Source organism: Nomascus leucogenys, chromosome 8, assembly GCF_006542625.1.
Source record: "Nomascus leucogenys isolate Asia chromosome 8, Asia_NLE_v1, whole genome shotgun sequence".
Classification (NCBI taxonomy): Eukaryota; Metazoa; Chordata; class Mammalia; order Primates; family Hylobatidae; genus Nomascus; species Nomascus leucogenys.
In genome coordinates this window covers 82,991,042-83,007,969 of record NC_044388.1, presented here as the reverse complement: position 1 = coordinate 83,007,969, position 16,928 = coordinate 82,991,042, and the positions used below count along the sequence as shown (strand labels likewise).

General features: G+C 37.2%; 1 protein-coding gene across 1 annotated transcript in view; it reads right to left on the bottom strand.

The window, feature by feature from the left end:
• The window catches only part of PLAA (phospholipase A2 activating protein), a 43,538-nt gene that overhangs the window by 12,310 nt on the left and 14,300 nt on the right, over positions 1-16,928 (bottom strand). The window contains exons 3-10 of the mRNA XM_012509133.2: positions 12,115-12,215; positions 11,907-12,027; positions 10,210-10,377; positions 9,641-9,776; positions 7,027-7,196; positions 4,085-4,242; positions 3,169-3,388; positions 960-1,028 (exon numbers count right to left, since the gene is read on the bottom strand). Coding sequence (XP_012364587.2) covers positions 960-1,028; positions 3,169-3,388; positions 4,085-4,242; positions 7,027-7,196; positions 9,641-9,776; positions 10,210-10,377; positions 11,907-12,027; positions 12,115-12,215 — 1,143 coding nt within the window. The remainder of the gene's footprint in view (positions 1-959; positions 1,029-3,168; positions 3,389-4,084; positions 4,243-7,026; positions 7,197-9,640; positions 9,777-10,209; positions 10,378-11,906; positions 12,028-12,114; positions 12,216-16,928) is intronic.

Genomic DNA, 16,928 nt, shown 5'->3' with positions numbered 1-16,928 from the left:
TCCACAACTTCATGACGCTGACCTAACGTTGTATGTTTGTCCAGTCCCTATGACTTAGAGAGGACTGTAGGTTGTCATTTTTATAGCTCACAGTACTAATCTGCAAGGCCAGTGGATACCTAACGGCTATGATCTCTTCCCAAACTGAGTATACTGTCGAGGAACTCTGTCTGAAGATCCAACAACAGCATTATACAAGATATCAAAAGCCATTCTGAAAATAGAGACTTCTTCAGCTGCCTTAAAGTCCAACTCTGGCAACTTTTTCCAGTAGTGTTGACGCTGAGGCATGCATACCTTGGTAAATAAATTCATTTTGAAGAGATACACCAACACTTCAAGGGCTTCAAGAAGGACATTAATAACTTAGATTAGGAAGACTATTCCTGGGTAGCTGGGTGGAATGTCTCCTTCCATGTTAAGTCAAAATATGCCTGGGGAGACTTCTTGATTGTACTGCTCCATCCAAAATCAGGGACTCACATGGCTCCTTCTCTGCTCGTGATTGGTAGCATCTCGCCAGTGATAGCACTCATGCTGTGTCTTGGTTGGTGGGTTCCCCTATTATCTAATTTCACAGATAAAAAAAATAGGCTCAGACAGGTTAGGTAACTTGCCAACTTCTCATAGCAAGTAAGTGGTAGAGCCCAATTTTGAACCAAGGCTTGTCTGACTCTAAAACCTATGTTTTTAACTACACTGCTTTCCTGGTGGGAAGGACCCCTGGACAAAACAATGAGTTCTAATAATATGCTATTTAAAAGTCATGAGGGAATCTACACAACTACTCCAGAAAAAAGCAAAAATCAGAAGTTAAAGAAAAGGAGATCCATCAAAATTGGAAATACAGATAAGGGAATTACCAGTTACTGGATCACATCTCCAAGACGTAAAGCCATGTAATGCAAGATGCTATATATTTAGTGAAGAAAGATACATGAATCAAAACTACATCCCACCTGTAAAAGGATCTGCTGTGGGTAGTGTGTTAGAAGATCCCGAAGAGCCCGGAACATACCGACCACCACCTGTGCATGCAAAACAAAGAAAAGGCAGAAGTGCACCAAAGTTCTGAATTTTTCAAACAGCACAATGCTTGTTTTAGAAGAACCTACATTTGGAGAAAAACAGAAGAGCAAAACTTTCACATGATAGAATGACAGAAACTATAGTTAGAAGTCTTATAGCTGGGAAAAAACTGAAATTTTAATGATTCTCCAAGTTTTGTTTTCTTAACTTTAATGCTTTATTGTTATCTTAGCCCCAGCACTTAAATATTAAAACTTAATTCAAATATCAAAAGAGAATTGCAGGTAATATCTGACCTAAATATATATACATACAATCAATTCCTGACCCTGTTCCTATACAAATTCAGAAGAGTTCCTGCTGTTGTTGTTATCAAAACCACAGGCACTAAGTGTTAATCTTTTAGAGCTCTAGGTTCGTTAATTCATGGGTCAAACAATGGACTCAGGGCTGGGGATCCAGAAGGGAACAAAATTGCTTATATCCACTGAAGCTTACAACCTACTGGAGAAGAGAATTAGAAAGGGGATGAAAACTACAAAGGAAAGAGATTTCCATTTATACATTTACGAATGTGTGGCGTATGTGCCTATGTTTTGTTAGTACCTCTAGGGAAATAATCAGGTTGTCCACAAAAAAAAAAACAAAACAAAAAACCACAGTAAGGATGCTTAAAAAGTTAAGTCTCACAAGAGCAAAACCAGCCAAGTGCTTCCTAGATTTCCAGACAAAGTCAGCTGCTTTAATTCCTTTGCTGTATCCCACATGCAAAATAGCTTACATAGTACTACAATCTGTGTTCACTCTTCTGAACTACAGTTTGAAATTCCAACAACAAAAATATCCACATACTAAGCAATTATTTTCTTTTTAAGTGCAAGTACTTGGAGGATCAGATCATCTGTAATTCAGTAGTAAGTTACTTTGATAATTCTTTTTTTTTTTTTAATTTTTAATTTTTTTCAGACGGAATCTTGCACTTCCGCCCAGGCTGGATGCAATGGTGCAATCTTGGCTCACTGCCACCTCTGCCTCCCAGGTTCACATAATTCTCCTGCCTCAGTCTCCCAAGGAGCTGGGATTACAGGCACACATCCATCGCACCTGGCTAATTTTTTGTATTTTTTTTTTTTTTTTTTTTAAGTAGAGACGGGGTTTCACTATGTTGGCCAGACTGGTCTTGAACTCCTGACCTTGTGATCTGCCCGCCTTGGCCTCCCAAAGTGCTGGGATTACAGGCGTCAGCCACCGCACCTGGCCTGATAATTCTATTTAAATCAACATGCAGGTAACATTAGTTTTATTATATGAATGGGCAATGAAATTTTGAAGTAGAAGGAGAAGAGATAATTTGGGAATCTGGAGTAGCTGTCAGGGAAGAAAAGGTGGATCTACATAAGGATTTGAGACAGGAATATAATACGAGGTCCTCGTAAAACAAGGAAGAGCACTAGTACATGAAAAATGTTGAGTCAGAAATGATGAGAGGAAAACATTAACAGTAAAGTGCCTATCTCAAAATGTTATTTAGAGGAGGCATTTTATTTCCTCCTCCACCAGTCTCCAGAACTCATGTTAATATTACTAGGATTAGATTCCACTTCCTAGGAGCCAGAATTTGGTAGTACCACCAGGATTACAATTTACAGACTGGTATGAGCACCTAACTGTATTTATAACATCTGAGATATTGCATATGATGTTACAAACAATTAACTTAAAAGGAATGTGTAGAATACACATCACATATAAACTAAAACTACCCATAGGGTTCACTTTTAGATTTGATGCATGACTGACCAATTAAGCCTCATGTGAAAAAAGATTTACTAAATTTTGCCAAAATATAATTCTTAAAAAGAAACACTATATAAAAGAACTTACAAGTTTATTTTTGTTTCAAATAACTGAAATTCCATTAGTATGATTGTATTTTTGAAAGACAACAATTTACTATTATTTCTGTAAAATACAGAATTACTACATAATTTGAGGCTTAAACATATGAATGTGAAGCAAAACTCTGCTGTAGATATTGGTATTTATTGAAAAAGCTAATCACATGAATGTTTGAAAACATCAAAAAAATCAATCAACACTAATGGAACTACATAAGACTCAATATAAACACTAACTTACCTGTAAATGGATCTGAAAAGCTGGGATTCCCAAGTCCCAACATTTGACCTTTTGTGTTATCAATAATAAATTTAGCTACTTGATCCAGAAACATAGGACTCAAATCATTCTTCTGTAAGAAGTTGTATGCAGTTAACCAAGGATCATCACTGCTATTATATGGCAATTTATAAGATGGTCCACCTTCATTGACATCAATTGAGAAAACATAATCAAATTCCTAAAGTAGGAATATAAAAAGGAGACACATGCTTATTATCTGTTCACATATATTAATGACATATACAACATAACACAGATGTGTTCTTTAATAATCATAGTACTTAAACTTTCTCCAAAGTGCAGTGCTAAAATCTTCCTTTTTGGCAGATAAAGATTAACAGCCCCCATCTGCATGTGATGCAAAATTAGTATTTCATTAGGGGATGGGGGTGAGGATGAAGGATGGATTACAACTACATATTAATTCTAGAGCCAAAGGAGAGTTTCCAACTGGTTGATACCAAGGTCAAAATTATCAGCTGTTGCTGTGCCCTACTCACCAAAACATGCTGGCATTTTAAGCACTGCCCCGCAGGGTCTCTCATGTCTTGTCAAGTTAAATATAGCCAGGCATGAGGCATTAGATGAAAGGTGGCACAGAAGCTCCCAATCCAAAATGGTTGGGAACAGCTTTTGTATAGAAACTACTACGTGACAGACAATTGATAATTTGTCTCTCAAATGCAGCTCTCACTACAAGGAAAGATACTTTTAAAATATCTATTTCAAGACAGGGAAAAAAAAGATTAGTTTCCCACAGTAATGGATTTTTAAATGTCAAAACAAAGAAAATTTTATCACTATGGGGCAAAGGAAACCTTTAATTTGCCTAATATTTAAGACAATAGTAATTAGAAAGTAGAAGTCGACATACTTTCCCTTCATATAAAACTTTTCCAGATGTTTGCTGATTAGCACCAGATGAGCCAACAACATCACCAATTTTTATCCACCTCCCTTCACTAACACTCCACTGATAGGCTTCGACTTTCTCCCCATCTCTGATTAGACGAGTCTGTCCTTCTCTAGTACCTTAAAATAAAAATTTTAAGAATCAAAGGTAGAATGGCAGTGTAAAATTGAAAAACATTTAGATAGAAAATTCTTAACATTAAAATTTACACATAAGAGAATATGGATTTTGTTTTAAAATAAAATTGTATCAAATAAAAGATTTAAAAATGTGGCCAAAAGAAAATAACAGTTAAAAGGAAATATTATTAATCAAAGGAAGGTTAACAAAACATGATTCTACTAGGAAGCAACTGGCCCATCAAAAATAAAACAAGTTTTATTAGTGAATATATCTTCCTAACATTTCATTCCGTAAATGGCTCTCCATTAATCCAGTGGCTCAAACCAAAAAGTAGAAAAGTCTGATACCTTTCTCTCAACCCCATCGCTCCTTCAGCTACTTCTCAGCACCCCCTTCAGCTACTTCTATCAGCTCATTCTTTAAAATATATCTAGAAAACTGTCTCCTTAATATCTCCATCATCATCCCTTGGTCCAAGCCACCATCATTTCCCAGTTGGGTTGATTCAACGGCTCTTTCCTGTGCTCTTGGCCCCCGACAGTGTATATTCCACCCAGCAACCTCAGCAATTTTTTCAAAAGTTTAAGTAGGTCCTGACACTCTTCTGCTTGAAACCCATCAATGCTTCTCATCTCACTTGGTAAAAGCCTAAACTCTCGAGTAGTGTACAAGACCAAATATAAATTGTCCCCACTATCCTATACGACCTTACTTTCTACTATTCCCCCTGTCCTCTCATCTCCCAACTTCAGCCACAGAGCCTTTGCACTAGCTTTTTATTCTGCCTATGATACTCTTCATACAGATATTGGCAGTATTTGCTCCTTTCCCTCTTTAACAATTTTACACAAATGTCACGTTCTCGACAAGGCCTTCAGTGGCAGAGACAGCTATCCGTCCTCCAAAGAATCATGCTCTTCTTCCATTAGATACAGCCGTAGTTGTGTAGCCAGAGACTACGTTATCTAGCCCCCTTGCATTGGGCAGTCACATGATGTCACATTACTGAGTAATGGTCAGTGGAATCTGGGTGGATGTGATATATGCCAGTTCTGGCCTAGTCCATCATACTTTAATCTCCCCTCTTACTCCATCTTAATCTGTTTCAATTTGTTATTTTGGTTGACTAAAAAAAGAAAATCCAGCCTAACACACGTAGGTAGTTGAAAAAGAAGACGAAAATGTGGATAGGCCAGAAATAGCAGTTTTTTAAAGGCTACAGTGTACAATCTGAAACCACATCAATGCATTTTTCATGCTCTATTATACTAAAATCCACTGGTCTATCTTGTACTTTGAATGGATCTTTTACCCATGTCTGAGATGGTATCAGATACTAGTCATATGGAAAAATAATGGTTCAATGACTTACGCAGATCTTCTGCATATTCATAGTTTATTATTCAATATTAAAAAATGGCATTTGTTAATATTATTACCACTAGTATCAATACAAATGGGAAGCTACTAAGTTCCTGGTGGAGACACATTTTTCCTACATTTCAATTTTCACTCAAGCACTTGAATTTTATCTTTGGCAACATATATTGTCAGTTATTTTCCTTGACGGAACATTCTCAATTTGTTCATTTTCAAAAAACGTCTGCCAAATACCAAAGCCTGAATAACCGTAGTCATTCTTTCAAATAAAAATAGCACTCCATGAAAAAATTGGTAGTTTAGCCTGCAACTCAAACGACTGCACACATTCTTTTCTTTGAGATACCACAGTATTTTGATTTACTTTATGTCTACTTTAGGTTTTCTCACCCGGAATATTTAAAAAGATGTGTGAAAATGTAATAAAACTGATAATTCTTAATATTAATACCTCATTAAGGACATGCTCAATGGCAAACTGTTTTTTTTTGTTTATTGTTTTTTTTTTAAAACTACAACTGCATGCAAGTAGAACATAGTAACTTACCAGAATGGTTTAAAGCCCCTGGCTTGATTTACACACTAGTGAACCAGTGGTTTTACCCTCCATTGTTTTTGCACCATAAGTGCAAACATTAATATAATGTACAAAATTCAAATAATATCTAGTATTACAAAAATTAGTTTTGACCTCATGGACATCCTGAAAGGATCTCAGAATCCCCAGAGGTCCATGAATCAAGGCTTGAGAAGCATTGGTATAATAATGCAGTCAAGAGATACATCCAACCCAAGATTTCATTTAAGATGACTACTGTCTTCTGATTTCAAACTCAAATGATTCCCAACTCATTACACAGACAATGCTTGATTTAAACTCATTTTTTTTTTTCTGAGACAGAGTCACACTCTGTCACCCGGGCTGGAGTGCAATGGTGTGGTCTCGGCTCACCGCAGCCTCAACATTCTGAGCTCAAAGCATCCTCCCACCTCAGCCTCCTGAGTAGCTGGGACTACAGGCGCATGCCATCACACCTGGCTAATTTTGTATTTAAACTCATTTTAATATTCAGTTTGTAACCCCTCTCAGAGAATCCAATCAACCAAAAAGTATTAAATGAGTGCCTTTTGAATGTCTACTGTAAATGATCTAAGTGTTAGGAGATTTATTTTTTAATTCCTGTTTATGAGAAGCTTAATTCAAAGTCTTCTGGGAGACAGAGGCAAGAACATGGTTTCTCATAGTGATTATATGTAATAGTAAAAATCCTCAAAAATCAGCATCTAGCAATAAGAGTAACACTAAAACACAAGCAAAACAACATTTATTTTTCTTCTCTTGATTGTTCCAAAAGCCAAATATGGTGAATTTTTTCTACTAGGTACAATAAAATACTTACCAGGTTCATTAAGATGTTCCCTCCCAGGAAGCTGCTCAGCGTTGATGTCCCCTAAATCGCCAGTTTTAGAATCAATGGTTGCGTGAGACAGTTCTTTTTCAAAAGTCTTGATTTCTTCAGCACTTGCTGTTCGACCTTCTGATTCCGTAAACACTCTAATAATGCCATCACTGTAAGGAAAAATAAACTGATTTTAAAAGTCATTGCCATAATACATTAACATTATCACACCTGAATGATCCATAGTCAAAATAAACTGTATTTGTGAATATGAGAAACATTAGCATGTTATTAATTGCTGATTACAGCACTGTGCTGACTTCAGCACATGCTACTCTCTATTATATCAACTATTTAATAGAGAAGTTATTGATAAAGAACAGAGAAATATGTATTTTATACAATTTCCAATTCCAAGTTAAATATTTAACATCATAAGAATCTAGAGCTATAGTATGTACTTTTAAAGTCAATATTACATAGTTATTACCATATAGAGAAGGGTAGTGGGCTAGTTTAGTTTATAAAGGGCTCAAAGACCCAACGTAGGGCTTAAAATTAGCAGATGTTCAGTAGAAAAATATGGTCATCCTTTACTATGCCAGCAACTAGCAATGTAACTTCAATCAAGGAAAAAAAAAAAAAGGCCTAATGTTTGGATTAGATGGCCGTCCTTAACCTCTTTTCTCAGAAAAATTACTTTATCTCCATGATTTCTTAATTTGAAATTTTGAGATAGGAGAAGCAATTTAGACACTTCCAACTGTATTAATCCTGGCCCATCCTACAGGAAACCTGTTTCTAACTTACTCGTCCACAAGCATGTACATCATTCTTTCTATTGGTTTTTCTTCATATGCTTAGAAGGGAAAAAAACTAAGCCTATAAACCACCCCCTGCCCCAGCCAAAAAATAAAACGCTCACTTTATTAGACCCTCTATCTCTTATAGCTGTCACCTTCTTTTTCTTCTCCTTTTTTTTTTTTTTTGAGACAGGGTCCAATTCTGTCCCCTAGGCTGGAGTGCAGGGGCGGTAATCACAGCTCACTGCAACCTCAAATTCCCGGGCCCAAGCAATCCTCCCACCTCAGCCTCCTGAGAAGCTGGGACTACAAATGCATGCCACCATGCCCAGCTAATTAAAGACTTTTTTTGTATGGAGACAGGGTCTCGGTAGCTCACCCAGGATAGTCTCGAACACCTGAGCTCAAGCGATCCTCCCACCTGGACCTCCCAAAGTGCTGGGATTACAAGTGTGAGCCACAGCAGCTGGCCTTCTTATTGCTTTCAATGCTAGAGTCGCATTATAGAGTAGTCTATGATCCTTCATCCATCTCCTCCAACCCTTTATTTCCTCTTATTTGCCTTTTTTTCTGTCATTTTCTATTCAAAATGTGATTGATGCCAAAAGTCACTAATAACATCTTCCAAACCAAATCCAAATGCTTTTCAAACTTTCCATTCCTTGACTCCTCACTTTTGACACTGATGACAATCTTCCTCCAAAATCTCTCCTTTTCTGTCTCCCAGAAATTTGAACATTTAAATTCCTTTGTTCTGTTTAACCTACTAACTTCTTTTTCTCTACTAATGGTATATCATAAAACTTAGTTCTTAGTCTTCTGTTCTTCCCCTGTATTTCTTCCCTCAGAGAATGGTGTTCTATGGTTTCCTTTTGGAAGCTTTGCGAAATCTTTATCTTAGCCTCAGTTCTTATACTAAGCTTCAGTTCAAATGACCATGATCCACCGGCATGAGTGTGGCTCACCACAACTGCAGACCTCAGGAAGTCTAAGGCCACAGTCATCACCTTCTGTACCCAACCAATTCTCCCACTTTTCCATTTTTATTAATGAGGACTTCCAATCACTAACAGTTTGAAGCTTTATCCTTTTCCTTCATCCTTTTTCTGATTGTTTTCCTTCTGGATTATCTCATTTACTTATTTCTTACCCATTAGCATTGTGGGGCCAATGTCTTATAACTTCACACTCCTTCTGTACTTGCTTTCTAATTTACCTTCCTGTCCATTGTCACCAGCAGTTAAATCCAATCTACATATTTAATAATTCATAAGTTTTGCTTCAATCCTATTTCTTGCTCAAGAACCACAACCCTTCAACCCCAAGCAATGAATCTAAAAAATGCCTGGCATGAAAGCACTAAAGGTTCTCCACAGTTAAGCCACATTGTACCTATTATCCCAGCATTAGTACTCCATCATTTTACTTCACTTCCTATGCATGCTGCATTCATTCTCATGAAGGAAACTTACACTCTTAGCTTTGACAAAAATTTGCGTATCTTTTCTTACTCATAATCTTTCAAACTCCAATTCAAATTTCTTCTACACAAAGTTTTCCCACACCAATCTCTACCTTCTCTAACTTCTTTTGTAGTCAATATCTTGACTGCACAATTGCAGTACAATACTGGTATATCATGCATCACTTAGTATGAAAGCTATATCTACTACTGTTTTGTTTAGTAATTGAAGTGTCCATATAGTCTCCCCAAGTCACCTGAAATTCCTTATGGCTCATCTCTGTACACTCTAGTTCCTACTGAAGGCCTAGAGTATATAACATTTAATGACTGACTAGAATATAAATACCTCGCACCAACCACAATGTCACCATTGTCGAGCACACAGCAGCACCATATAGACTGAGCTGGAAGTCGGATAGTTTGAGCACATTCCCCATGTTTCCAGATTCTCAGAGATCTGTCCTCTGCTGTTGTCACAAAGTCTAAAATTAATGAATATAGGAAGTATTAGTTTGAATAAAATTAAGTACATTTATACATACCATCTTTCTAGATACACTGACTTTTTGAAACCCAAAGAGTTTTAAAATTAGTTTTAAATTTCATGTTTGTCACTTACAACATATACAACTTCAAAATCACATTTTTTATTCATGTCACATCTTACAGTGTTTCTTCAGATACCCAAGAACTTTTTACAACACAACAATCTAATCTGAATTAATATAAAGATGGCCATACAATTTTCTTCTTTGTAAACAGGAGAAAGATACTTAATGAAATAAATTTACTAAATTATTCAAGTCATAGATACTAAACTGAATTAAGTAATCAGCCCTCCTCCCTCCATCTCACAAATGGGATGGAAAAATGCTCAATACAAAACATTAAATACATAGCATAAAATAATCTTACCTCTACAATTTGGAAAAACAGATATGCTATAAATATAATTTGTATGTCCATAATATACTTCAAGACACTCGCCAGTGATTTGCCACCTTCTAATACTAGCATCATTTGCACAGGAAAGAAATTCTGTTTCACTCAAAATTGCCAAACCTCTTACACAATCTTCATGCCCTGCATTAAAAAACAATAATGCAAATCAATAAAACTGATAATTTGGCTGATGGCTCTATACATTTTACTAACATTATAAAACATATCAGTGAGTAGTAAAAATTAATTTTCAAGTTAGAGAAATCTTTTTTTCTGTTGAAAGCCTGGTAACAAAAATTTGTATTTAAGGTTTAGCAATATTTTTTTATCACCAGTCTTTGGAAGTTATTTTATATTCATCCTATCCTCTCCAAAAACCTCCAGAAATAGTATTTTGACCCCAATAATTCATTTTCACCTGATAATTCATTTTTAATTTTTCTTCCCCAATAAGAGTAATTTATAAAATATATAATATTCAAATATAAAAAAAATAACAAAGAGTAGCACATAAATTTAAGAACAAAACATTCTCTGAAGCTTGTGAAGTCAGACTTCCTATGTTCAGTATTTGTTGACTTAAGAGTAGCTATCACAGATTAATAATGACTTGATACATACATATATAGTATATACTGAAGCAGAAACACAAGGATGTTTAGTAATCATCCACTTTCCATCAAAAGATACTTTTTTTGTTTTTCTTTTTTTTTTTTTTTTTGAGATGGAGTCTCACTTTGTTGCCCACGCTGGAGTGCACCGGCACTATCTCTGCTCACTGCAACCTCTGCCTCCAGGGTTCAAGAGATTCTTGTGTCTCGGCCTCCCGAATAGCTGGGATTACAGGCGTGCATCACCACCCCTGGCTAATTTTTTTGTATTTTTATTAGAGACAGGGTTTCACCATGTTGGCCAGGCTGGTCTCGAACTCATGGCCCCAAGTGATCCACCCATCTCAGCCTCCCGGAAGGGCTGATTACAGGTGTGAGTCACCGCGCCCAGCCAAAAGATACTTTTATCTGTACAAAGGGACTTCTTGCATATTATCTAGGGTAGTTACCAACTTTTAATGAAAAAATTCAAAAAGGAAAAGCAACACCAATTAAAATTAACAGTAAATATTTAAGTACCCTACAAATAAGTGATACTACTATTAGATAGCAGATGCATCAGTATTGGCATTATTTAATAGCTGGGGTTTAAAAAGAATACTCACCATAAACCACAACATAAACAAAGCTTGAAATTCGTTATAAAAATGTGCTTCAATATAAAGACACTAATAATGCTTTCTTCCATAAATGAAGATAACACTGCTGACTGACCATCAGTAAGGCTTATGTTTAGAAGTTTCAGGCTAAAAGTATTAAAATGACAACCAAAAATATAACTATGTACCAAAAATTACATACATATATGTAGAAGCACATACACATATTATATATAGCTTATCAGACAGCTATTTATCAGTCTACACTTGGCTGTTTTATGAGAGGTTTCATTATATCTTTTTTAAAGGTATTAGATATTAACTCATCAGACAAATTACATTAACTCAATAGCTTAAATATACTAATGTTTTTCAAATATTTTCATGCTTTTAAACTTCTGAGAAAATCTGAGCAAATAAAAAGCAATGATATTATAAAACTTGTCTACCCTGATCTTACCTGAAAAAGTCCTCTCGCATCTTCCAGCCTTCCACAGTTTAATAGTCTTGTCTGCTGAGCCAGTCAACATTAAGCCCTGTTCAGGTAAGATCTTTACCGCCCACACTGCAGCTGTATGACCCTGTGAGTAAAATGAGTATCAATTTAAGTTGCCACAGAATCATTCAACTTAATTATTCTTTAGAATATTTTCACAGAACTACTGTACCTGCAAGGTCATCATGCACTTGTCATTCAGCCAGACTTTAGCAGTGGTGTCCCATGAACCACTAAGTAATGTCCCAAATTTTCCAGATGATAGACTACAAACTAAGGAAAAAACATCATTGGATAACACATTTTCATACAGAAAAATGCTCAACACTGAAAGTTACTAAAGCATTCCAATTTAAAAAACATTCTTTGAAGTGGCAGTATCTTAGCTAACTAAGGCTCAATTCAGCAGAGACACGTAAGAGTACAGTGGTCAAGAGCAGACTCTGGTGCCAGACTGCCTGGGCACAAGGCCTAGCTGTGCCACTTACAAGCCATGTAACTGCAGAAATACTACTCAAAATCAGATTCCTTGTCTGTAAAATGAGTGAGCAGAACTTAAGTGAGCTACACAATCCTTCCAGCTTTAACAAATCATAATAGGGAGATAATGTAAATGATTTTGAAACACTGTTTATATAAATATTTAAGGCTGCTTTCATGAAAATGACCATAAAACCTGCAGCCAAGCTCAATGTCCAACAGTAATGAAGTGGTTAATTAAATGTCTTACTTTCTTGATGTAAAATTATGCAGGCTAAAAATTACAAATATGAAAAATTATGCCAGGCACAGTGGCTCACACCTGTAATCCCAGCACTTTGGGAGGCCAAGGCAGGCGGATTGCTTGAGCTCAGGAGTTCGAGACCAGCCTGGGCAATGTGGCGAGACCTCATCTCTACTAAAAATACAAAAAAATAGCTGGGCGTGGTGGTATGCGCCTCTGTTCCCAGCTACTTGGAAGGTTGAGGTGGGAGGATTGCTTGAGCCCAGGGCGCAGAGATTGCAGTGAGCTGTGATCATATACCATTGTACTTCATGCCTGGGTCACACAGCAAGATCCTGTCTTTAAAAAAAAAAGAAAGAAAGAAAAGAAAAATTAGCCAGGTGGAGTGGCTCATGCCTGTAATCCTAGCATTTTGAATTGAGCTCAGGAGTTTGAGACCAGCCTGGGCAATACAGTGAGACTCTGGCTCTAAAACAAAAATTTTAAATTAGTCAGACATGGTGGCACGCACCTGTTGTCCCAGTAAGAGAATTGCTTGAGCATGGGAGGTCAAGGCTGCAGTGAGCTGTGAGAGCAGCACTGCATTCTGGTATGGCCAAGAAAGTGAGACCCTCTCTCAAAAGATAAAAGAAAAAAAAAGAAAAATTATCTTAGGAAAGAAGAATATCCTTGGGGGTTGAAGCATAGCCATAAAGAACCTTGGATTGGGAAACCTTTCTCCTAGACCAGAAGGAAGCAATCACAAAAGTCTCTCTACCCTGAGCTGAGGATCCTTGAGAGAGCTACTTATCTGGATTTCAGAATGGCTCTAGATTAAAAACTGTTGTCTTGCACTGCTTCCTCTTCTGAATGAGAGTGTTTGCTCTGATTATCCTATTCCTTTTCCATAATTGTATATTGGGTATGGGTGACAGCTTACTTATAAGCATCACCTCCCTGATGTTTAGAATACTTAGTGTCACTCAGAGGAGACTTTTGGATTTTTGATGAAGCTGAATCATGATGACCAGAAAGCATGCTGTGGTAACTCTCCCTTTTTGGACACATGGGAGAATGGTACTTTCCTCCTCCATTTGAAGTTAGGCATAGCCACGATACTTGCCTTAGTCACCAGACAAAATGGTAGCTGACATTTTCAGTCAGACACGCTTTTGGTGTTTTTTTAAAATTGATTTTTTTAATCCTCCACTACTGTGACATTCAAGGAAGGCACATGCTTTTAAAAGCCAGTGCCTTATTATTATTATTATTATTTTATTTATTTATTTTTTTTTTTTGAGACAGAGTCTCGCTCTGTCGCCCAGGCTGGAGTGTAGCTGCGTGATCTCGGCTCACTGCAAGCTCTGCCTCCTGGGTTCACGCCATTCTCCTGCCTCAGCCTCCCGAGTAGCCGGGACTACAGGCGCCCGCCACCACTCCCAGCTAATTTTTTTGTATTTTTAGTAAAGATGGGGTTTCACCGTGTTAGCCAGGATGGTCTCGATCTCCTGACCTTATGATCCACCCACCTTGGCCTCCCAAGTGCTAGAATTACAGGCATGAGCCACCACGCCTGGCCAACCAGTGCCTTATTAACCATGTTGCCCTTTGACTGCTCCAACAACTACTGAAGCATGTGTGGAGAGAAAGCCCCATTAGCCTGAGTCCCTGAGAAAATCTGATGAACACAGTCCCTTTATTAATCCATGTTGAACATGCAGGGTTAATGAGAAATACTCATATGTTACATCACTGAGATTTTTTGGTTTTTTTTTTTTTGAGATGGGAGTTTCGCTCTCGTTGCCCAGGCTGGAGTGCAATGGTGCAATCTTGGCTCACTGCAACCTCCGCATCCAAGGCACAAGTGATTCTCCTGTCTCACCCGCCCATGTAGCTTGGATTACAGGCATGTGCCACCATGCCCAGCTAATTTTTTTGTATTTAGTAGAGACGGGGTTTCACCATGTTAGCCAGGCTGGTCGCGAACTCCTGACTTCAAGGGATCCACCCGCCTCGGCCTCCAAAGTGCTGGGATTACAGGCATGCACCGCCACGCCTAGCCTGAGATCTTAATAGTTGTAACCTGGGTGCTCTTTACATTCTTCCACAAATCAGTATAATATAATTGGATAAAATACCATTTCCCAGTAAAAGAAAAAAAAAAAAACAGGACTTCTTGGCAAAAGTGCTGGTTTGAGGTCTAGAGCAAGAAATGTACAAATTGAACCTAGAATATTCTGTAATATTAGAAAGCAAGGAATACTACTGAAGGTCTTATAAAAAGGTGTCAGGAGCCAATTTATAGAGGTTTCCAATGGCCAGATATGGAACAATTTGAGAACTGAAAAAAAAAAAAAAAAAAAAAGATATTCAGGAAACAACTCCTTCTGAAACCCAGTAAATAAGTTGGGAGAAGGGTCAAGGCAAGCATTTATTCTGTCTTTTCTGTATAAAAGTCCCACATGGTAACCAGTTGATGTGGAAAGATCTATACAGAAAAGTGTTGGTGATCAAATGCAGAAATAATATTAGAATTACAGTACAAACATTTTGTAAACCTGAATAAAATATTGAATCTAGGCAATGATTATCAGTAGCTGCTAAAAATTACCATTATGTGAAAGGCTGATGGGAACTTCATAATGAAAGAAAGGTACAATACTTGAACCCACTGATCAATCTTAATATCACAAAAAGATATTGTGTGTTTCCTGATGTGATACAATAGAAAATACAGAATACCACCTATACTGTTGCCAAAAACTTGAATCTGAACCTGATAAAGCTACTCGATCTATCTAACAGCTTACAAGAAATATAGGTGACTGTAGAACACATTAAAGGAAACAAGGCTTTAACCAGTAAAACTGAGATTGTGGGAAATTCTACAGCTAAAATAATCTGGTTTTAAACAACAAGGAAAAAAGAAAGAAACTGACAGATTGAAAGATGTAGGGCTGGGCACGGTGGCTCATGCCTGTAATCCCAGCACTTTGGGAGGCTGAGGCAGGCAGATCACCAGAGGTTACAAGTTAGAGACCAGCCTGGACAACATCGATCACCAGAGGTCGGGAGTTTGAGACCTGGACAACATGGTGATACCCCATCTCTACTAAAACTACAAAAAACTTAGCTGGATGTGGTGGTGGGCACCTGTAATCCCAGCTACTTGGGAGGTAAAGGCAGGAGAATCATTTGAATCCAGGAGGTGGAGGTTGCAGTGAGCTGAAGACTGCACCACTGCACTCCAGCCTGGGCAAAAGAGCGAGACTCCATCTCCAAAACAAACAAACAAACAAACAAAAAAAAGATGACCTTATTTGGGTCAGAATTCAAATAAACTGTAAAAAAAGATTTATGAGACAACTGGGTAAATTTGAACATTCATTGGATAGTTGACAAGAAATTAGTTTTTGTTTTGTTTTAGGTGTGATAATAATATTGTGGTTATACTTTCTTTTTAGAGGACGAGAGTGTCCTTATCTTTTAGAAGGGTCAACAAACTAATGCCGGTGAGCCACCTGTATTTGTATACCTAACAAACTAAGAATGGTTTTTACGTATTTAAGTAATTGAGAGAAAAACAATCAAAAGCAATCTTCTAACATGTGAAAATTATATGAAATTCAAATTTCAGTGTTCACAAATGAAGATTTATTGAAACACAGACATGCTCATTCATTTATTTACTGTCTATAGCTGCTGTGCACTACAACTGCAGAGTTGAGCCGTTATGATAGCAACCATATGGCCTGAAAAGCAGAAAATTTATTTACTATCTGATCCTTTACAGAAAAAGTTTGCCAACCCCTATTTTAGAGCCACATAATGAAGGATGTATTTATAAATGAAACAGTAGAATATCAGAAATTTTAAAATGATGTAGTGGAAGGAGGGGGAAGATGAAACAAAAATAAGACATCTCTACTTTTGTGTACATTTGATTTCTATAATAAAATTTTAAAAATCTGTATCCCTCTGTATTGAAGATTTCTCACACAAATACACATACATGCACACAAACATTTAAAAAATTCTTTCTGTTTTTGGTCGGGCACAGTGGCTCACGCCTATAATCCCAGAACTTTGGAAGACTGAGGCGGGTGGATCACCTGAGGTCAAGAGTTCGAGACCAGCCTGGCCAACATGGTGAAATCCCACCCCTACTAAAAATACAAAAATGGGCCAGGCACGGTGGCTCACGCCTGTAATCCCAGCACTTTGGGAAGCCAAGTTGGGCAGATCACAAGGTCAAGAGATTGACACCATCCTGGCCAACATGG